This window comes from Meles meles, chromosome 3 (assembly GCF_922984935.1).
Source record: "Meles meles chromosome 3, mMelMel3.1 paternal haplotype, whole genome shotgun sequence".
Lineage (NCBI taxonomy): Eukaryota > Metazoa > Chordata > Mammalia > Carnivora > Mustelidae > Meles > Meles meles.
Genome location: NC_060068.1, coordinates 145,251,965 through 145,275,042, shown reverse-complemented (window position 1 = coordinate 145,275,042; position 23,078 = coordinate 145,251,965). Strand labels below are relative to the sequence as shown.

General features: G+C 39.5%; 1 protein-coding gene across 1 annotated transcript in view; it reads left to right on the top strand.

The window, feature by feature from the left end:
• Window positions 1-23,078, top strand: part of ITGA2 (integrin subunit alpha 2) — a 108,800-nt gene that overhangs the window by 9,259 nt on the left and 76,463 nt on the right. The window contains exon 2 of the mRNA XM_045998921.1: window positions 16,604-16,724. Coding sequence (XP_045854877.1) covers window positions 16,604-16,724 — 121 coding nt within the window. The remainder of the gene's footprint in view (window positions 1-16,603; window positions 16,725-23,078) is intronic.

Here is a 23,078-nt window from a genome sequence, read left to right as displayed (position 1 = left end):
CTTAATCCTATTAAGAGTACAGTCCCGGGCTCCTGGGTGGCTCAGTGGGTTAAGCCTCTGCCTTGGCCCAGGTCATAATTTCAGGGTCCTGGGATCGAGCCCCACATTGGGCTCTCTGCTCAGCAGAGAGCCTGCTTCCCCCCACCCCCCGCCTACTGCTCTGCCTACTTGTGATCTCTCTCTCTCTGTCAAATAAATAAATAAAATCTTAAAAAAATAGAGAATACAGTCCCACAGTCTCTTACCTTTGTCCATGTTCTCTCTTTCTGAAATACTCTCCATCCCCTAGTCCATCTTCTGCAATCATTTATGTGTCAATTTCATTGAGGCCCATGCACCCCAGAAAACTTCCTCAACCCCAGTCCAATTTAGGTGTTCTCCACATGTTCCTAGCCCTTGTCACTTTCTACTTCAAAAATCCATTTACTTAGTTCTCACCCCCATCGGCTGCAAACCCTGAGAAGATAGGGCCTATGTCCTTTTCACTGGGGCCCAGTTGAATGCTGGTGACTGAGTGATGACAGCTGGAGACATGTATGACAACTCCTGTAGCACAGAGGGAGGACATACTTTCTGAATGAAGGCCGAGCTGAAAATTTCATTGTTCTTTCCAATTAGAATATGCAAAAGAAGCCTCTATGTGCAGCTTCATCTGAATTGGCTAAAATATTTCTTTCATCAGTCTTTTTTTCTTCACTTCTTTGGCAGAGCTTTTAGAATGTCTCTTCTTTGCCTTGCAATGTCCAACTAGGCTAGCTCTATCAACGAGTAACAAGATGAAGCAAAGCATGAGCCCGGTGCGTGTCCCCAAAGTGCTGCCCCATATCCCTATTCTGTTCTCATAAAGCAGCACCCATAATTCAGCTTCAGCTGGACTCTCTCTCCCACTGAATACATTCTCTAAAATCTCTTCAATCCTATTTATTACGGTATTCACAGGCCCTGGAATATAGTAAGTGCTCAAAAAAAAAGATCGATAAAAAATTTTTTTAAAATAAACTTGAAACTAAGGACTCTTGGGTGGCTTAGTCAGTTAACTGTCTGCCTTCAGCTCAGGTCGTGATCCCGGGTCCTGCGATCAAGTCCCTTATTGGCCTCCTTGCTCAGTGAACAGCCTGCTTCTCCCTCTGCCTGCTACTCCCTGTGCTTGTGCTCTGTCTCTCTCTCTCTCTCTCTCTGACAGATAAATAAATAAAATCTTTACAAAAATTAAAAAAAAAAACAAGAATTCAGATAACTTAAGGTGCTTATGTCTATTGAAATACTAACTTGATTAATAGTTTCGGAACATTAAAGCAGAATATTTAATATCCTTATAGAAAAATGACACAGACTAAAATAGTCATCTTAACAGAAAAAGTGTTTATATTTCTCTCTTTTGATATTTATAAGTATGAAAGTAACTTTTTATAGATATATTTACCATAGATATGAAAATGGTTAAAAAAATATATACTTTTTTTTTCTTGGTATCTTTCGTGCATACTTTTCTATATGGGCTCTGTCTTTGCAGATTTGCATTAATATATCCTGCCATATCATGGCTAACTATTGTTTCATTGTTGGATATTTAGGTTGTTTCCTGTGGGCTTTTTCCCCTACTGTAAATAACGTGTCTATAAATATCATTGTGCAAGAAGCTTTTTCTTTCTTTTTCCTTTTGGACAGTCTCCAGCTGAGGCATTACTGGGTCAAAGATTCTGTGTATTTTGTAGCTCTTGTTGCATATTGAACAGTGTAGGCCTCAATAATGTGTGAATTTGCAAATTTCACCCAGATGAGGTTTTAGTTTACCTTTTGTAGTTTTTCTTTTCTAACTTTTTGTAGTTTGGTAGACGTAAAGTGATCCTTCAGATTTATTTTAAATCCTCATTCTTTAAATTCATTAGGGTGCACTTTTTAAGTTATAATTTAAAATTGTCTATCTTTAGAAAAATATGTGGAGATTAGGATATTCTGGAATTTAGTCCTAGAAGAACATCAAGAGATCATCTAGTAAACGCCTCAGTTTTATAATAATCAGTTTTTGAAATGACTAAAGCCCAAAGCTCCAACCTGCCGTGTGCTGTCCATCATTTCAAAATGCTCTTCAGAATTTCTTTGACAAACCCCCTTTGGTGACCTATTTCCCATAGACTCGTTATGATCCATTTCACTTGGGGAATGGCAGGCCTCTAGTTAAGATTTCCATGCTTCCATGGCTCAGACCTGTTTAGGGGGAGAGAGGGGACATTCTGTCTGCCAGAGCACTTGACTTCAAGTAACCGAATTTGGAGATTGTTCTTTTTAGCTTTTGCCATGTAAGCCCTCACCCTAAAGCTTAGTGGCTTAAAATGACAACCGTCCTTTGTTATCTCTCATGGTTTCTTAAGTAGGACTTTGGGAATAGCTTGACTGGGCAGTTCTAGCCTGAGGTTTCTCATGTGGTTACTGTCAGAGGGTGGGCAGCTCTCTTTGTGTGGCCCTATCAGGTGGTCTTACCATCATGGCACCCTCTGATAGCCTGACTTCCTTCGGGATGACTCAGGGATCCAAAGGCGTGTGTTTCCTCCCCCCCCCCTCCCCAAACTGGCAGAAACTGCATGGCCGTTTCTAACATAGACTCAGAAATCATGCAACTGCCTCTGTTCATCAAAGCAGTCATAAAGTCTTGCCTAGATTCTGAGGGAGGAGACTCAGGAGACTCATGAGTCTCAAGGAGACTCTCTTGATGGGAAGAGTGTCAAGTAATTCCCAGACAGATTTTAAAACCACCACAGTAATTTAATCAACTCAAGGGTGCTTACAAGACAGTTCGTTGTTTACATCAGAGTTGCTCAAGATGGGCATTATTGACATTAGGGCCAGATAATTCCTGCGGGGCAGGTGGGGGCGGGTGGAGGGGCTGTCCTCTGTGCTCGCTGTAGGATGTTGAAGAGCATCACTGGCCTTTACAGACTAAACGCTAGTAACCACCCTCCCCCCCCCCCCCCCAGTGCAGCAACCGAAAATATGTCCAGACATTGCAAAATGCCCCCGAGGAACAAAATTCTCCAAGCTGAGAACCGCTACACTAAACAAACACGTACAGATGTACCTCAGAGATAATGGGACTTCAGTTCTAGACCACCACAATAAAGCAAATACTGCAGTAAAGTGAGTTAAGTAATTTTTGGTGACCCAGTGTGTACAAAAGTTATGTTGAGGCTGTTACTGTCATCTGTGAAGTGTATGATAGCATTATGTCCCCCAACAGTACATGCCTTAATTTTCAAATACTTTATGGCTAAAAAGTCCTCATCATCCTCTGAGCTTTCAGCAAGTCATAATCACTGATCACAGATCACCATAACAAATATAATAATAATGGAAAAGTTTGAAATAGGGTAAGAATACCAAAATATGACACACAGACATGAAGTGAGCAAATGCTGTTGGAAAAAAATGTGACCAATAGACTTGCCAGACACAGGGTTGCCATAGTCCTTCAGTTGGTAATAAACACAACACACAGCTCAATAAAGTGAAGTACAATACAACAAACTGTGCCAGTATTAGGCACCTGTATTGTTCATGGCCTTGTGGAAAGAGCTCTAGCCCTGGGGAGTAAACGAAATACCATTTTTCCCCGTGACTTTGCGTGTCACAGGAGAGCAGTTCCCTACCTTTCTGGGTCAATGGGAAGACCAAAGGGGATTGTGAATAGCAACGTATTTTACAAACTGGAAAATCATATATGATGTTATTTTTTAAAAATCCATATACTTGGGGCGCTTGGGTGGCTCAGTCATTAAGCCTCTGTCTCAGCTCAGGTCATGATCCCGGGATCCAGGAATGAAGCCCTACATTGGGCTTCCTGCTCAGCAGGGAGTCGGCTCTTCCTCTCCCACTCCCCCTGCCTGTGTTCCCTCTCTTGCTGTGTGTGTCTCTCTCTCTGTCAAATAAATAAATATTTTTAAAAAAATAGAAATCCATATACTTGGTTTTCATCTATTTTTATCATCATTAATTTATTGACGAGATCTGTTTAAGGAACCTTTATGTAGTCCTGTCCAACGGCAGCTGTGTCAGACCCTGGGGGAATAGGAAGATTCAGGGCAGACCCTCAGGAGCTCTGCTTTTCATTTCTAACATCACCTCTGGAGGAAAAGGGTAGCACCTAGATCCTTACTGAATATAAAATTAAACACTGAAAACAAAGTCGTTTAAAGAAAAATTGTATTTTTCTTAATGAAAGCAGGAAAACATTATGCCACTATAGTCCAAAAGACATTAAAGGTCATCTTATGCTTTTGGATTTTGCACTACCTTTTTTTGTTTTAAAAGCACTATAGATAGCTATAAGCCAGCCATCATAGAGCTTAAGTCTGTATATAATATACGGTCATTTCTAGAGGGCCTATAATTTCTAAATTTACTTGCTTTGTGTTTTTTTTTAAGAGCAGGAGAGGGCTTTCTACATTATTCCTGCATTTTCGTCCTTTCAGCATGAAGACAATGCCATTGAAAATGATTTCCTGTGGTTGTGTATGTGTTCAAATGATCTTATGTGACCTATGACCATTTGTCATTGTCATAAATATTCCAAGTAATGATTAGCTACACTTTAGAGTTTGAAGTCTGTGTTGAAAGTTTAAAGTCAGGATCTGAGTAACCCCACTTCCTGGTTATGAGACTTCCTGAAGGATCCACCAACTGATAATGTTTTCTTGGCTTTCGTGGTATACTTAGGGTATGCCTCAGCAAAATGCAGCAATGTGTCATCCTCCTACTCATTATACACCAGTTCTCAGAAACCTATACAGAAAATCATTTAGAATATGCTTTTCGTGGTAGAGGTGAAGTGGGGGTCAAACTGGTATGCTTGGTAAACGTCACAAAGACCGCGCTAGCCTGTGTGACGCACAATGATATCAATAGTGAACAAAACAAAAACAAAACCAGGTGTCTTCACTAAGTGCTTATCATTTGCTAGGCACTGTTTGGGAGTTTTAAACACAGTGTCTGATCACAATGAGGCAGATTTGTGTATTTTATCTATTTCACAGGTGAAAAAGCGGTGGCAAAGGATGAGGAACTTGGCCAAGGTCACAGCTATTCAAACTCTAAACTCTTAGGCACCATGAGATACTGTGGGTCTTGCCCAGTATGTAGATTTATTAGTTAAAAAAAAAAAATCCTTATACTTCTAACACTGGTATACTCCCCCCCCAAATAGTCCATCTTTGGGGGGTTCACCTATTGCTAGATAGGGAGGGCACGTACTGCATGGAGCACTGGGTGTGATGCCAAAACAATGAACACTGTTATGCTGTAAATAAACAAATAAAAAAAAATAAAATAAAAAAATAAAATAAAAAAAAACAAAGTTAAGTGTTATCTAAAATTCTAAATAGAAAATTAAATGTGTCTGTATATTTGTCTGTACATATGTCTGTACGTCCATATGTCTATGTATGTATCCATGTTTACTAATCTAACTTTGCCTCCATCTGTCTGTATCTTCTCAGTAGTCTGCAGTCAAGCCTTTTCCTTTGAACCAGTCCCGAACTCATATTTATAAAGACTAAACCGGTCATATATAAAGATTAAACCAGTCTTTATTGACCTCGCATTGTATGTTATTGTTAGATGCTGATTTCCCTTATATGTTATTGTTAGACAGAAAGGTGAAACAGTCAGCAGTTTGTCAATTCAGCTGATTATTATTGATCCACAACCAAGAGCTGGGCACTCTTCTGAATGCTGGGGACCGCAGTAGATACAATAGGCCAATTGCCTACTCTTAGGGACAAAGACATATTAACCATAAAACAAGAGAAGCTTAAGTTTCAAGGACCCTCACTCTTCAGGCCCCTTCCCAAGTGTTTGCACAACCTGACATGCAAAAGTTGAGGTCACTGTCTCTTTTGCACCCTAACATATTCCACAAAGATGTCAACAACAAACTGGTTGAGAAAGGTCACCAACTAAAAGATTTTCTGGATTTATCCCTGTAAAGAAAACTTGAGGGAACTTAAAATATTAGAGCTCATGTATGATATTGGAAAACAGTCCTAAACATTCACAGGACATTACAAATAGGAGTTATGAAAATGAAAGGAACTTCTCTTAACTATAAATAATAAACATTTCTTAAGATTCAACTTGCCATGCCAAAAAATATTGAATACCTTTTAGAAAATACGATTTTATAAATTGTCAAGTGAAAAGGTGATTAAAAGATATAGAGGCAAAAAACTGTAGGAAAAGGGTATTACAGAAGTGTATTAGGTGATCAATAATACGTATATTGTTTTTTCAGATTTTTTAGCTTTTAAAAATATGTAATTTGCTAGGATTGCTTTTCTCATCCTCATTGAGTATTTAATACCTAAATGTTATTTCACAGTTTTGTAATTTTCTTTCCTTAAAGGGTCACTCTGCCCCAAATTGTAGAAGGTTCAATTCCAACAAAACTTAGATCTCCCTATAGAGATTCTAATGAGGGAGGCAGATAGGTAAGAGATAGATGTATAACGTGCGAGGTAGTGATGCATGATTCAAAACATAGCAGAATAAGGGAGATAGAGAATGCTGGATAGTGGGTGGGAAATGGACTTGGGAATCTTACATGGGTTTATGTATTAGTTATCTATGACTACATAACAAATTAACACACAGGCAATGACTTAAAATAATATACACTTACTATCTTACAATTTCTGTGGGTTGGGAATTTGGGCCTGGCTTCACTAGAGTCCTCTGTGCCAGGGTGTCTCTTAAGGCTGCACTCAAGGTATGGGCCAGAGCTGGGGCCTCATCTGAATGCTCAGCTCTTCTGCTGACTTTGATTGTTGGCAGGATTGATTTTCTCCAGGGCTGTTGGATGGAGGACCTTAGTTCCTCTCTGGCTCTCACTGAAGGCTGCCCTGAGCTCCTTGCCCTGTGGACTTCCTTGCTTCCTCAAAGACAAAGAGGGAGAGGGCATCTGCTAGCAAGACAGAAATTATGGTCTAGAATAGATCACAAAAGTGATCTATTCTAGACTTCGATTCTATGTTTTGAATCTTCAGGTCTATTGGTTTGAAGTCACAGGGGAGAGGATCACACAAAGGCAAGAATAACAAGAGATGGGGTTCATTGGGAGCCCCCTGACCCCCACAGGTAGTGAGGAAAGACAGCCCTGATGGACTGATGTTTGATGCAAACAGAAGGGCAGCAAGAGTGAAGGTGACACTTTCTGGGAAAAGAATATTCCATGCCGAGGGCCCAAATGCAGAAGGCCGGAGGTCAGAGTGTATTTAAGGAAGAGCCAGAGTCCAGCTGAGTGGGATAAGGGGGTAGGGCAGGAGGTGAGATCAGACAAGCAGGGGAGGGAGTGATGGCATAGCTCTCCAGGAAGAACTCACGCATGAGAACAGTGGAGTACACCACAGTACGTCATAGTGAGAGATGCGAACGGCGAGTATCAGGGGAGTTAGAAGAAGGGTGTGTGCAGGTTGAATGGTAGGGGAAGACCAGGGCTAAAGTTTATAGAGAAGCAGCCTGCGAACAGAGATTTAATAGAGGAAATATTCACTTCAGTTATGCCTGTTCCTTCCATACGTTGCCTCAGGATATGAGGCATATCTTGTTACTGAGCAAGCTATTTAGCAGGCATTGACTTGCTAACTGCACAAAAATGCTATTCTGTGAGGCAGAGAATGAGAGAGAGAAAGAGAGAGAGAGAGAAGGAGGATTTCTCCTTTCATGCAGAAGGAATTTAGGAATAAAGTGTGAAAATAGGAAGTGAATTGATGAGTGGGTATTCCCAATCCTCTTGGCCACTAGGAGACCATGAGTCTGCCAGATGGCATCTTTATAAAAAAAAAAAAAAAAAAAAAAAAAATAGAATCTATTGAATTATCAGGAGGCACTAAGTCATACATGAATTTAAGGAGAATTTGGAGATGTTCATTGCCTGCAAGATCAAAACATGTGAAAGAACCTCAAAATCATCCAACTACGTGTCACGGCAGCCCAAGACTTGATGCAGTTACTCTGTCAAGAAAAAACTTGGATCTTTTTTCCACACAAAATATGAACTTTAAATGACATAAGTGGAATTAGTATATTACTCTCCTATATTTATATATGCACATATATGGATTGGCAGAATTATCTTTGAAACTCAGAATAGTAAATTACAATTTTCTGATATAACTGATTTTCCCCTGTCTTAATCCGCTGGGACTACCCTTAACAAAATATCACAGACTGGGTGGCTTTAACAACAGAAATTTATTTTCTGTTATAAATAGTTCTGGAGATTGGTCATCCAAGACCAAGGGGCCATCAGGGTTGGTTTGTGGTGAGACCTGTCTTTCTTGTGGACTACTGTCTTCTTGTTGTGTCCTCACACGGCCTTACCTCAGTGATCACATGGGGAGAGAACTTTCTGGTACTTTTCCTCTTCTTACGTAGATACCAGACCTATCAGATTAGGGTCCTACCCTTATGGCCTCTTTTTACCTTAATTACCTCCTTAAAGGCCATAGCTTTAAATGCAGTCCCATTAGGACTTAGGGTTTCAACAGAGGAATTTGGAGGGATACAGTTTATCCATAACACCTCTGTAGCCTTAATAATATTTTAATAATAATATTAACTTAATAATAATATATTAATAATGTATATTAATTAAATTTATTAACAATATATTAAAATATTAATAATATATTAACGGATTTATCTCTGACCATGGAAGTGATGCACATATTTCTTTAATATGAATACAGAGTAATTGTTAAATAAATGATACATGCGTACATTGGGTTTTCCTTTAAAGGTAGACATGAACCATTAAGCAGGGGATTATTACCCAGATGTCAACCAGAGTCTCTCTGCTTCTTAAAATTGAGATAAGACTACTTTAAATTCCTATTCCACCCTAAAGGAAAATACAGTGCCCTCCCAAGTGCTCTCTGAACTCCCAGGAGTTACCCATTTTCATTGTCATTCAATCTCCAACTTCTGACTGTGGAGTTTTTGTTCTCCACTCTGTCAGGTCTACTATTTGATTGTGTCGTATGTACAAGTTAATACATTAGCCTGTTACTGTTTCATTGATGCTGACAGATGACACGAGATTTCTGTGTCAGAGACAAAGGACTTTATAACCGCACAAGCAGCATGCACATGAGCATGTTTATATCAGGACCCCTTTTGCTTCTCCATGAAGTCTCCTGGGGATTATGTAAAGGGGTGCAGATAGACTCCTGCACCCACACTAGGCTGCATTACAAGATAGGAACCTGCTGTTTTACAGCAAGAAGTCAGCAGGTCTGTTCTTTGTCCTGGAGGGAAATCTTACCTCATCCATCAAGGCCGCCCACTGTAAACATCACCCTGAGAAATGGCCGAGGTAAACGGCAGTCGGGATCTTAACATTTTTGGCATACTCATTTTATGAAGTTGCATGGTGCCCCCCAAAGATATGTCTGTATCCTTGCCCCCAAAATCTGTGTATACTACCTTATTTGGATAGAGGGTCTTTGAAGATTCCCTTGTGGAGACCATTAGTAAAAAGAGGAAGGTTGAGGCTGCTTTTGGTGAAGTTCTCAAGAAGGAAATGAGGCACACGCTATTGGGAGCTGGAGGGAAGGTCATCCTTTATATCATGGCAGGAAATTTGGGCTAATTGTGCCCTGCGGTTGTGTGGAAAGCAGAGCTTTCAAGCAGTGAACATAGAAGCTTGGCTGAGGAGTTTTCCCATCAAAATGTTGAAGGTGCAGCCCACTTTTTCCTTGCCCAATGTAGTAAAGTGCAAGAAGAAAGAGAGAAAATTGAGAAAGAAACTGTTCAATGAAACAGAACAATACTTAATGATATGAGAAACTCTCAGTCTGTCCAGATTACAGAAACAAAAGCTAATATTAGGAGACTCGTTGTTAAGAAAGTGTTGCTCTGAAGAAAAGGCCAAGGGTGTGGTTGGAACATTTTGCAGAACAGAATAGGCATGTGATCCATGGATCCTCTCAACCATCTTGGCAGAGGCCCGGGATAAAGATGGGGTCTCTAAGAAAGGTCTGTGGAGAGCTCTCTTGTGTAATGGCTTAGAACCCCGTGATGCACACAGGAGACCTCCAAGCTTTTAGGAATGTTGTTTCAGCAGAAATGCTGCCACCTGGGACTGAAGGGGACAGAAAAGCAGAGGCCAGTAGAGCTGTTGTGGGCCCAGGAGACAGAGCCTTGAGTAGCAGGGGATAATCTCAGGCCTTGAAACCTAATGAAATCTGACCTTCTAAGTTAAACTTTCTTGGTACCTGTGACCCTTCATTCCTTCTCATTTCTCCCTTTTGAAATGGAAATGTCTGTCACATACCTGTCACACCACTATATTTTAGAAGCAGACAACTTGTTTTCAAGGCTCATAGACCCACAGATGGAGAGAAATTTTGCCCCAGGACAGACCACACCTGGAGTCTCACCTGTCCCTAATTTAGATGAGAGTGTTTCTCCTGGACTCTTAAGCACAGTTTTCCTGGGAACCATTGCTGTCCCCTAAGAGTGTTTCCCTGTGGCTTGGTGACTTCTAGACCTTCCTGCCACCCCTGCAGTGCCTGGCTCGCTGCCCCTGCTCTTGCCAACCCTCTGCAGCTTCTGAGGAGGATAAGTTTATAGATCTATATCTATCTGTATATGATTAATTTAGATTAATCATATAGGACAAGAAGGGAAGATTTACACTTGGGGTAATGATAGTCCCTGGCAGGGCAAAGCTCAAGTCACCTTGAAACTCACTGCATCTAACATAGAACTGGAAATGTATAAATTAAGGAAACAACCTATGACTTTCTGTGCCAATTTCTTTTATCCCAAACTCGTCTCTTTCACATCTCTGTACTGCTGAGCAGGATGTTCCTTGTGCCTGGAATGACCTCTGCCTTCCTCTTTATGTCGTGAATTTCAGCTCATCCTCCAAGGTCCAGATTAATTGCCACCTCTCCTGTGATGTCTTCAAACTTAGATATAATGTAGTTCTCTGAAATTTAATAGTCATTCCATTATGAAAATTATTTGTTTTTTACTCAAATTACCAAAAAGAAGCTCAAGACCAGCAGGGATCTTGTCTGTTTTATTCGTTGCATATCCCCAGGAGCTAGAAAATGTCTGGCACAAAAGAGCTAGATGAATATGTTTCCAGTGTTGCCATTTATTAGTGGGTGCAGACATATGGGCCTGGTGGAAGGGAACACAATGAACCAGAAATGGCCATTATTGTCCATACTATCCAGTTAAGTTATAAGAACAGATATACAAAGATATTTTCATACACAATGGGACTGTAAAGTAGAATAGACAGTGAATTAGATAGAATAATTACATTAAATTTACATAAGCTAGGGGCACCTGGGTGGCTCAGATGGTGAAGCATCTGCCTTCAGCTCAGGTCATGATCTCCAGGACCTGGGATAGAGCCCAGCTCAGTGGGGAGTCTGTTTCTCCCTCTCCCTCTGCCTTTCCCCCTGCTTGTGCTCCCTCTGTCTCTCTCCCTCTCAGTGAATGAATAAAATATTTTAAAAAAATGTATATATATACATATATATATATATAAACTCAACATTAGCGATTTAGCTATCATAGACTAAGTGTGAAATAATGACATAGTGAGTTGTAAATATATATTTGAAGAGAAATAAGTGTAGTGAACTGAGATTATCCAGGTTTATCAAAAGAGGCATGGTCTTGACGGGAGGATTGAATTAGCAGGAAAGAAGGTATTTAGGATCCATGGAATGAGGAATGACAAGGGAAAATGACATATTTTGTGAGGAAATGAACAGACCATTTATGAGGAAGTTTTGGACAGTAAGGTTGAGGAAATGAGCCAGACTCAGACTCAGAGCTTAGCCACCAATTGTGTGACACTGAACAACAAGAATGGTATCTAATGTCCTTAGATACACACTGGTAATAATAGCTACATTTTGCTTTTTCACAAGGTTTCATGGAGGATTAAATGAGTCAGAATGATTCTGAAATAGGTGGGTGGGCATGAACACTAAGAAATAGTATGATAAAAGTTTATGGTTTAAATAAGAGGAAAAAATGTTGGAGGGAAATATATCCAAATTCACTGCCCTTGCATTAAAATGACATGACCATGAGTGATATTCCTTCCCCTAAATTCTCTATATTCCAGATTATCTTTGAAGAACATATATTAATTAAAAATTCATTTCATTCAACAAATGAACTATACTAGATGCTAAGAAAATAAGAGGGAATAAAAGGAATAAAATCTGAACTCGCAAGGAGTTTAGGTCTTAGCAGGCAGAGACAGACACAAAATAATGCAGATACATAAGATAATTTCAGATAATTAGTGCTGTGATGTGGTGTATTGATGGAGTAGTGTTGCTGCTAGATAGAGGAATCAGGGGAAGTCTCTGTGAGGATAGTAGAGACCTAAATAATGAATGGATGCCAAGACATGGATGCTGAGCTGGGAAGAAAATGTTGTAGGCAGTGGGTCAAGCAGCTGCAAAGGCCATAAGCAGAATGAGCTGCTTGTGCTCAAAGAACAGAAGGAAGGCCAGCGTGGCTGAAACATAGTGAGGAAGGAGGGTGGTGAAAGTGAAGTCACCAGATACACAAGGTCACATCATGAATGATCTTTGAAACCATGGTAAGAAAATTGGATTTTATTCTCAGTGTATGGATAGACATTGGGATATTTCTATGACAAAGGAGGCAAGAACATATAATAGGAAAAAGACAGTCTCGTCAACAAATAATGTTGGAAAAACTACACAGCTACATGCACAAGAAGGAAACTGGACCGTTTTCTTACACTGTACACAAAAATAAACTTCAGGTGGATTAAAGACCTAAATTTGAACCCTGAAGCAATAAAATTCCTAGAAGAAAACATAGGCAATAATTTGTTTGACATCACATCCCAGATATGTTTCATCTGGGAAAGGAAATAAAAGGCAAAATTAAACTGTTGGGACTACACCAAAATAAAATGTTTCTGCACAATGAAAGAAACCATCAACAACAACAACAAAAAAGACAGCCCACTGAATAGGAGAAGATATTTGGAAGTGATATATCCAATGTCCACACACACACACGCACACAAATACCAATTAAAAATGGACAGAAGACATGAACAGGACATGTCATCCAAAGATGACATACAGATGGCCAACAAACATATGAAAAGATGCCCAACATCACTCATCATCAAGGAAAGGCAAATCAAAACCACAATGAGATACCACCTCACACCTGTCAGAATGGCTAAAATCAAACACGAGAAACAACAAGGGTTGGCTAGGATGTGGAGAAAAAGGAACCCTCATGCACTGTTGTGGGAATGTAATTTTGTGCAACCACTGTGGAAAACAGTATGGAGATTCCTCAAAAAATTAAAAATAGAGTTACCATTGATCCAGTAATTCCACTACTGGTATTTACCCAAAGAATACAGAAACACAAACTGGAAAAGGTACATGTATCCTAATGTTTATTGCAGCATTATTTACAATAGTCAAGATATGGAAGCAACCCAAGTGTCCTTCAATAGAAGAATGGATAAAGAAGATGTGGTATATGTATATTTGTATATATGTATGTACATATATACATGTACATATATACACACATTTTATATATACACGTGAGACTCTATTTTGACAAATAAGTGCAATATAAAATATTCCACCTGAAAAATAAAGTAAAAATAAATATGTTTACAAATTATTGAGAAAGAGTACGAAATTTTTAAAATTCTCAATGAGGGAAGACCAAAATATGTCCACTTGTATAAAGGCTCTTCCCTTGCAAGAAACAGGAGTAAAGCTGAAGACCTAGTTTGGTTTCACTGCTGAAAAATATAAAAATTAACTTAGGAAAAACCAGTCGAGAGCAAACATTGTGAGGCCACTCATATATATAAATACTCCTTTGGAATATTACTCAGACAAAGAAAAAGAACGAACCCTTGCCATTTGCAACAACATGGATGGAGCTGGAGGATATAAGGCTAAGTGAAATAAATCAGTCTGAGAGAGACAAATATCATATGATTTTGCTCATATGTGGAATTTAAGTAACAAATGAACAAAACAAAAAAAGAGAGACAAACAGAAAAACAAACTCTTAAACACAAAGCACAAACTGGTAGTTGCCAAAGGGCAGTTGGGCAGAGTGAACTAGGGGATGGATGAAAGAGATACAGAGGACTAACAACACACTTCTGGAGAGCAGCACTGAGTAATGCATACAATTGCTGAGTATATTGCATGCCTGAAACTAATATAACACTATATGTTAATTATACTTCAGAAAAATAAATAAAACACTGGGATATTTTCGGCAGAGAAATGAAATGATCTGATTTATATTTTGAATAATACTTTTATATGTGTGTATATATGTAAGTATATACACACATACACATCATATATACATGTACATATATGTGTATTTATACATTAATATAATATATAAAATACATTTTTGTATATAATATATATAAATTGAAATATAACTTTAGATGGTAAAATGAATTCCATGACACAAAATCATTACATGACCTGCTAAGGTCTAATTAATAGGTATAATTAATTAAATGATGTCATTACAGTCCTATGTGGCCTTTCCAGCATTAGATATTAGAAAAGTAGGAGCATTTGACATAGGCTCCCCAAGCTTTTACTAGTATGTTAGATAATTGGTAACATAATTAAATGGCATTTATTATGTTCTGCATGGTGGGATGAAGTTAAACTGTTGGTTGAAAACACCAGTATTCTGAGTGTCAGTTCTGGTTCCATGATTAATTTGCTATGTTATTTTCTTCTGCGTTTTATTTCCTGAAAAATAGGAAGGAGAAATGATACATGTGAAAAATAGATGTTAAGGAGAAAATTTGCAAATGTAGAGCTATGTAGATTTTGTCACAGAGTATTTCAAAATTACTGTTTGTCCTTCTCTTCCTGTCTGACCACATTTCTAAGAAATAATGAGCTGAGCTGTCCTGAATGAACAGATCGTGGCAGAAGGACTTTAGCACATAGAGAAGCACGTTATCTACTTTAAGTCCCCAAAACTTTATCACTGACTTCATAATTCCTTTAGTGCGCTGCGTGGAATCAGCTCCCAGAAGTAGGCAGGCCCTGTGCAGGAAGAGGCCCTTTTCCTCCAGCCTTTCTGTACATGAAACAATAGATTTATGAAATACTCTGTACTTTCATTGCTGCCCAGAAAGTGGGATATTCTCTCATGAAAACATGTATTAATAGAACTTGGATGTCAGTTTTAAAGAACTCACTCTAGGGGCACCTGGGTGGCTCAGTTGGTTAACCCCTGCCATCAGCTCAGGTCATGATCCGGAGTCCCGCCGGCATCAAGTCCAACATGGGGGGGGGGTGCTTCTCCCTCTGACCGTCTCCCATCTCATGCACTCTCTCTCACTCTCTCTCAAGTAAATAAATAAAATCTTAAAAAAAGAAAAAAAGAACCCACTCTATCTTCAGTCTCTGTAAAAATAAACACTGATCTCAGCATGAAGTGTACGCCCGTCCCCACAGATGGCACTTATAGCCACACAGGTTTCTTTCTCCAGAATGAAGAACTGACAGCCATCAGCCTTACTCTTTCCCTTATTCTCTTTCGATCACAAATAAGGTTTTTCAAATAAGTCCATTAGGGCCTTATCCTATCAAAGTCTTTGTTGTTTTTGAAAATGATTTTCATTTCTTGAGCATTCACAAAGAAGCATCAAAAACCAAAACCACTTTTGACAGTTCTCAGTGGAATAAAAGTGATAGGACACCATCCCCTAGATTTTCATCCTCAAAAATGATCTCTCCTGAAGGAAAATGATACAGTTTTCAAGGAGCTGTGATTTTTCTTCCTCCTTTGATCTAGTTACTCGTGCTTTTCCAAAGATATTTCATAGAGAGTCCGTGTCAAAATCTTCAGAGGAAGTTAGGGGGAAAAGTTGATAGCCTTTATCTTCTGCCCTTGGGCAGCTTGGAGTCTTACTGTGTTACGAAGGGCAAACAGGATTGAGTTCCTAGAGATAATATGTGGCTTAAGAATCCAAGCTATTGGGGCACCTGGGTGGCTCAGGTCATGATCACAGAGTCCTGGAATCGAGCCCCGCATCGAGCTCTCTGCTCAGCAGGGAGTCGGCTTCCCTTCCTCTCTCTCTGCCTACTTGTAATCTCTGTCAGAAAAATAAATAAAATCTTTTTAAAAAAAGAAAAAGAATCCAAGCTATTGACTCAGACAGCCATGTGTTCAGATCCTGCCCTTACCTTATTACTTTCCACCTGTGAGACAAACTTATCTCCAGGAACCTTAGAAATATCTGCAAAACAAATATAATATTAACAGTCATCTCCTAGAGATGCTATGAGGATGAGTGAAGTGACGAATCATGCATATAAAGTATTTAAAATAGCATGGCACTAGAGCTGCAAATAAGTAAGTACTTAAAAAGCAGTAGCTGTTATTTCTTGGCAAACGCTAAAAAGGAGAATAGTTATTATATAAAACAACTTTTAAGTGGCCTTTGAGAATTATATTACAATATTTATTCACAAATTGTAAATATGGACTATGTTTTCATTTTTCTTAATAGGCATTTTAAATTGTTGTATGGCGTACAATGTTGGTCTCCTAGGAGCAAAGATATTTTCCGGTCCTTCAAGCGAACAGTTTGGCTATGCAGTGCAGCAGTTTGTAAATCCAGATGGCAACTGGTAAGAATATTCTTTTTATGATTTCAATAAAAATACTAAATAAATTTAATATTTAACTCTAATAGCTTGTTCAAGTTGGTACATGAATGTATTATTAATGGATAGCCCTCAAATATCCTTAAATGAAGGATTTGTCCTTGAGAGTTGGTAACCTTCAGATTGATAATTAATGAGATGGTATAATGGTATTTTTTAAAAACCTAGATAGAAAATTTCCCCTAAATATTCCATAGTAAATTCACAGTAGCAGTTTTGACCATTTAATTAATGTTCAGGGAGGGAGGGAAGGAGGGAGGAAAGAAGGAAGAAAGGGATAGATAGGTAGGTGGGTAGATAGATACATACATACATGCATACATACAGTTGTCTTCATTTCTTATTCTGTAAACTGTACCCACCATTGAGCTTTGTAAATGGTCAGCTAGATAATGCTGGCTATTGGCCATTTCTAGATGATAGAATTTTTCCTTAAATTTTTTCTTTCAGCAAGTCTTTATCCGCTGGCTTCATTCTAAGTCAACCATCCCTCCCACAAGACACTCACAAGCGTTTGAGAAGAATTTACAGTTACCTTTCTCTAGTGCCTTTGCATCAATTGTTTTTGCATGAAAGTGCCCCCAGTTTTTTAATGCTGTCTAATGGTTACATTTAAACCATGGTGATGTTTATATATACTACCGACCCAAATATGGAAATATATACTCCCATTGCTGGCTTAGGTTTCCCACAAAAATAATGAAAATCAATGCAAGGGAGTTCAAATGATTCTGAAAGTTGTCTTTAGGTAGAACTGTAGCTCCTCTCTTTTTAGTCTTGATGTGCACTGGTCACAGGAGTCCTGCCATTGGAAACTTAACTCCCCATTGCAGCAGAAGGTTCCAGACTTACTCTGGAGCTTCCAGTCGGATCCTTCAGAACTCCTTCCAAAGATTGAATGGGCTATTATTGGCTTATCAAGTAAGAACTATAATGAATACTCTTTTTTCTGTGAGATCTTATGTTTGATGCTCAAAAAATTAAATTCATAGACACATTTAAAATCCAAATTATTCACATTTTGGAGGATGCCTATCTGTGTGATAAAGAAACAAAATGAAATTATCACTCAAGAGGTATGGTACTGGGTCTAAGAAGGCATCTTGAAGGAGGTGAATCATGAGGTGTGTCTTGAGGGGAGGAGATGAATAGGCAGTAGAAAAGCATTAACTAAAATGAGGAGACATGGAAAGTAAGGGATGCTGGAGTTTGTCAGTCATCTGGAAGGATAAGAAGATCTGGTTGAACACCCAAAGAGTAGCAATTATTGACATCATTTGGGATATGAGAGGACATCTCTATTGTCTTATTAGGCTTTGATAACCATAAACTAGTCAGAAAGCTAGAAGGATGTTATGGTTGGCATAGTTTGACCTTGGAATCTAGCAGATGACCCACAATGTTTTATGCCCAATTCTTTCCTGAACCATAGACACTCATACGAACCATCACTATGTTAATGTCTACTAGACATAACAAGCTTAATATATCAAACTGAAACAAATATCTGATTTTCTGCACTAGCTGATGAGACCAAAAGTCCTCGACTCCTCTCTTTCTGTCACCTCCCCCATATCTCAGCCATTAGCCAGTCCTGTTGACACCACCACCAAAATACATGTGATAACAGTCGCTGGGTTTCCCCTATCTTCCCTGCAGCCCCTGCTCAAAGCCAGCATGAGCCCTTGCGGTACTGCTGCAGCCACTTCTCAGTCTGCTTCCCTTCTTACCGCTCAGGGCAATCTTGTGAACTCTTAAATACATGATTCAAATAGTGTCACTGCCTAGACTAAAACCCTCTGTGGCTTCCTACTGCTATTAGAATACATTAAAATTCCATGAAGGGTCTTCCATGAACAATCTCAGTCTGCCTGTCCCATTTCATGATTTATCCCCTCACCCTTGTGCTCCACGAATTGTGTCTTCTGTCCGTCCCTTGAACATACAAAGCTCATTACCACATCAAAGCTTCTGCACATGCTTTTCTCCGATAAGGAGCAGTCTTCCCAGGATCTTCACTTGGCTGCTAGGTTCCCGTTTTTCAGTCTCAGCTCAACTGTCTCCTCTTCATAGAAACCTTTCAGAACATGTCTGCCAAAACAAGATTGCAGCACACCTCCCAGCCGCTCTCCTACCTTCCGTGTAGATTTATTTTCTGCATAGTAGTTACTAGTATCTGAAGTCACCTTCATTTTTTTTATGCTCATTGTCTGTCTTCTGCCCTGTCTCTGAATAGAGGCACATTGTTTTTTTCCAATGGTGTGTACTCAGAAACCAGAGTGCTATCCGGCACCAAATAGGGGATCAGTGATTATTTACTGAATGAGTGAATGAAAGTCCTATTTCCAAATGATTCACCTGAGGTACTCCACAAAGTGAATTATAGTAGTTGACTTAAGTGTGACCTGTACAAGAACTCTGGAAGGACTCTGATGGCCTGCTTCCTAAGTGTGACTTTGCTGAGGAGAACCTGCCATCAAGCTTGAGGTTGTTCTTTTCAAGTGACAAGGTAAAGGTTGTTCTTTCTGGGGCAAGGTCATTCTGAGAGAAAGAGCCACCATCAGGAGGAGATGCTGTTAGAGACGGCAAGCCTATCCAGGATTGGAAGGCAGCTCAACTACTGGCCACGCTGCAGGTTGAAGTTGAGCAAGACCAACAGGGACAAAATGTTGACAGGAATCTAGCAGGCAGAGTCCCGGGAATGTGAGAGGCAGCCATACATCCTTTCTGTCTCCATGACTCTCTCTGAAGATGCAAAACATTCTTAAAAGATGAGTGTATCAGCAACTTGATGAGATTCTGGTGCTGATCAGGTTATGTCCAGACCAAGGAAAGTAGACATTCCTAAGTCCTACCGTGGCCTTCTCATGACATTCCCGAAAGATGTATAAACACAGGACAGTGACTTATGGGGAACAAGGCACCACTCTATTATTGGCTGGGCTGGTGCTTTTAACTCCAGTGTAGAGCTTTCTGGTAAGGTATAATGTTAGCCTTACTTCCCTCAAGCCTGTTTATAAGAGCACACCCCAGCACACAAGAATAGGAGAAGGGAGAGTACCTGTGTTACCCGAGAGGCTGAGTCCTGTGGCAGTGCAGAGCTGGAAGGAAAGATAGCCAAAATTGGTGTGGCATGCCAGTCTGTCCTTTCACTGTGCTGGCCTTCTTATAGCAAAGAAGCAGAAGAGGCTGCGTCATGGACATGATCCACTACAGGCTGGACCCTGTGTGAGGTGCAAAGTAGAAAATATCAACTTACGTTTTAAGGAGTGTGGAGTGGAGTCAAAGAGGAAGATTGATATGCAGAGCCAGCAGCCATGAGTAATACCAGAGATACAGTAAAGGCCAACCCCATGTGGTGAATAGTGTTGCTATTCTTTCAGGGTCATAACTGTATTATCTTACTATTAGGAGCTCATTCTCTCCTCCCAAAGCGTGGGACACTCAAGGGACAAGATTTCCTCCTGGTCCCTCTCTTATCAGCCTGGCCCTGCCAAGGTGCCTTGCCTCGGAGGACAGGGCTGTGGCAGGATCCAGCGATGGCGTGTCCCACTGCAGGGCTGGAGTGGGCCACAGCGAGGACAGGCAGCCCTCACAGCTCTCAGGCTCAAGGAAAATAATATGAAACTTGGAATCCAGAATTGCCTATTTGTTTTGACGATTGGCACCGTGCCCTTCTCCACTCCTAATTTATGACAACTGCACAGACATTATGGAAGTAGCAGATGTGGGAAGGACTGTTTAAACATTAACTTTCCTCCTGATACTAATCAAGTTAGCTTTGGGCACAGAAAGTGGGATTACTATGAATTCCTTTAATAACTGTGAGTCTTTTTCTTTTGGACTTAAATAACACACTCACACATACACACATACACACCCTTTTATTTGCTTACTCTCTTACTGCTTGTCCTGAAGCTGCTGTTTGGATAGCTTTTCCGCTGCTCTCTTTGACTTTCTTTACGCTGTATTGTTGAGCCCCAACTCTTTCTCTCAGCTCTTTCCTCCCTTCTAACATCTTGCCTATGGCTCTACCTGAGTTTTCTATTTGTAAAGATTTTATTTATTTGACAGAGAGAAAGAGATCATAAGTAGGCAGAGAGGCAGGCAGAGAGAGGAGGAAGCGGGCTCTCCACCGAGCAGAGAGCCCGATGCAGGGCTCGATCCCAGGACCCTGAGATCATGACCTGAGCCAAAGGCAGAGGCCCAACCCACTGAACCACCCAGGTGCCCCTCTACCTGAGTTTTCTTAAACCATGCTCCTTATTTTTCAAGTACAACTTCAGCTGTCCCTTATTTCTTAGAAACAAGGCACGGTTTACATCGGGATGGACAAGATTTTCACAAAATGATCTTGATGCTTTTGCTTGTTTTATTTACTATACTTTTATTACACTGTGGACTTTTACTCTAGAAATAATGCTGATTGGCTTTGAGAATGCTAGTGCTTTTTTAACAGTCTCAAACAAGCTGCATAATTTTAAATGCAAGATTACTTCCCAAGCAGGGCAACAGAGCACCCCTCTGCCTGTAGGTAAAGCTGTGGTCTGCTCCCCTTTCTGTGTCACTTTGAAGCCCCCATTGTACACACAGGATGTACAAATGTAGATGAGGCAATTCTTATCAGAAGCAATTATACAAAGGACTGAGATATGTTTAAAGTCATTTCCTGGAAGCTTGTGGTGATATGTACTGTCTCTGTTTGTCTACTCCAAAGGCCTGCTGCATGAACAGTCTGAGCTCATTATATGACTCAAAAACCTTAGAACAGTCACTTGTGTAACAGAAACTGTCTGGAAGCAAGGGGTATTTCCAGTGGGAGAGATGTAGTTTCTTGTGTCACCAAGGACTGGTGCATACTTGTTCCTAAAGAAAAGAAGAGAAATATAATGAACATGTGTTATGGCCAATAAAAAATTCCATTATGTATGAGCTTCTATTATAGTTCTAACTTTTTAACTAAGAAAAATGTGAAAAAAGCTCCATGTGTGTTATAACAGCTTGTCTATAGGAGATATGGAAGCGAATTTTAGATGAATAAGAAATATTCAGTTCTATAACACATACCAAAGATTATGCCATATGTAGGTTGGTAATAACAGTACTTGTTATTTACTGGTATTTGTAATATTTAAAAGTACTGAGTACTCTTTCTTTGCTGAACCTGTAATACTCACAATAACTCTATTATTATCCCTGTTACAAATGAGGAGACTGAAACTTAGAAAGGTTAAGTAGTTTTCCTAAGATTACAGAGCTAAGAAGTAATGTGCATATGGTAGATTAATGCAAAACAGAGGTAAGATTTTCCAAGTGTACATATTTTTTTTAAGTATCCAAGGAAGAGAGTGGTAGAAGGTAATCGGCATTTATAAAAAATATTTAATTCTATCGTCACATAAACTCCAGGAAGTAAGATCAACTTCATTCAGTATGTTGAATTAAAATTTCTGTTACAAAACAGTGTTGCCTGGATAGAGATGACAGTTCCCATCTGTCTTTTCATTCTCTCATAGACAGGGATTTGTCATGTAAGTCAGGAGCCAGAGCACAAGGGTTTTACCCTTAGTTTCTCCACCCCTAGCTAGGTGACTTTGAAAAAGTCACACAACCTCTCTGGAGCACAAAGAGAAGGCCATTCCTACCAAACTGGAATGTTTTGAGCACCTTGTGAGAGTATAAAAGTAAAGAACTTCACTGGTGAAATCCAAATAAAATCTGTAGTTTAGTTTAAAAAATAAAGGAGAAAGTAAAGCACTTCAAAAACTAAACCACTTTAGGAATAAATCTAACCAAATAGTACAGTTTTCTGTACCCAGAAAACTGTAAAACACTAATGAAAGAAATTAAAGATGACTCAAAGAAATGGGAAGATATTCCATGCTCATGGGTTAGAAGAACAAATACTGTTAAAATTTCTATACTACCCAAAGCACTCTACACATTTAGTGGAATCCCTATCAAAATACCTACAGCATTCTTCAAGCTAGAATACACAATCCTAAAATTTGTGGAACCCCAAAAGGCCCTGAATTACCAGAGCAATCTTGAAAAAGAAGAACAAAGCTAGAGGCATTAAAATTCTAGACTTCTAGTTATAATGCTGTAGTGATCAAAACAATATGGTACTGGTACAAAAATAGTGGAACAGAAGAGAAAACCAGAAATAAGCCCACAACTGTACAGTCAGTTAATCTTTAGTAAAGCAGGAAAAAGACAGTCTCTTCAACAAATGATGTTGGAAAAACTGGACAGCTACATGCAAGAGGAAGAGACTTCCTTATACCATACACAAAAATAAATTCAAAATGGGTTTAA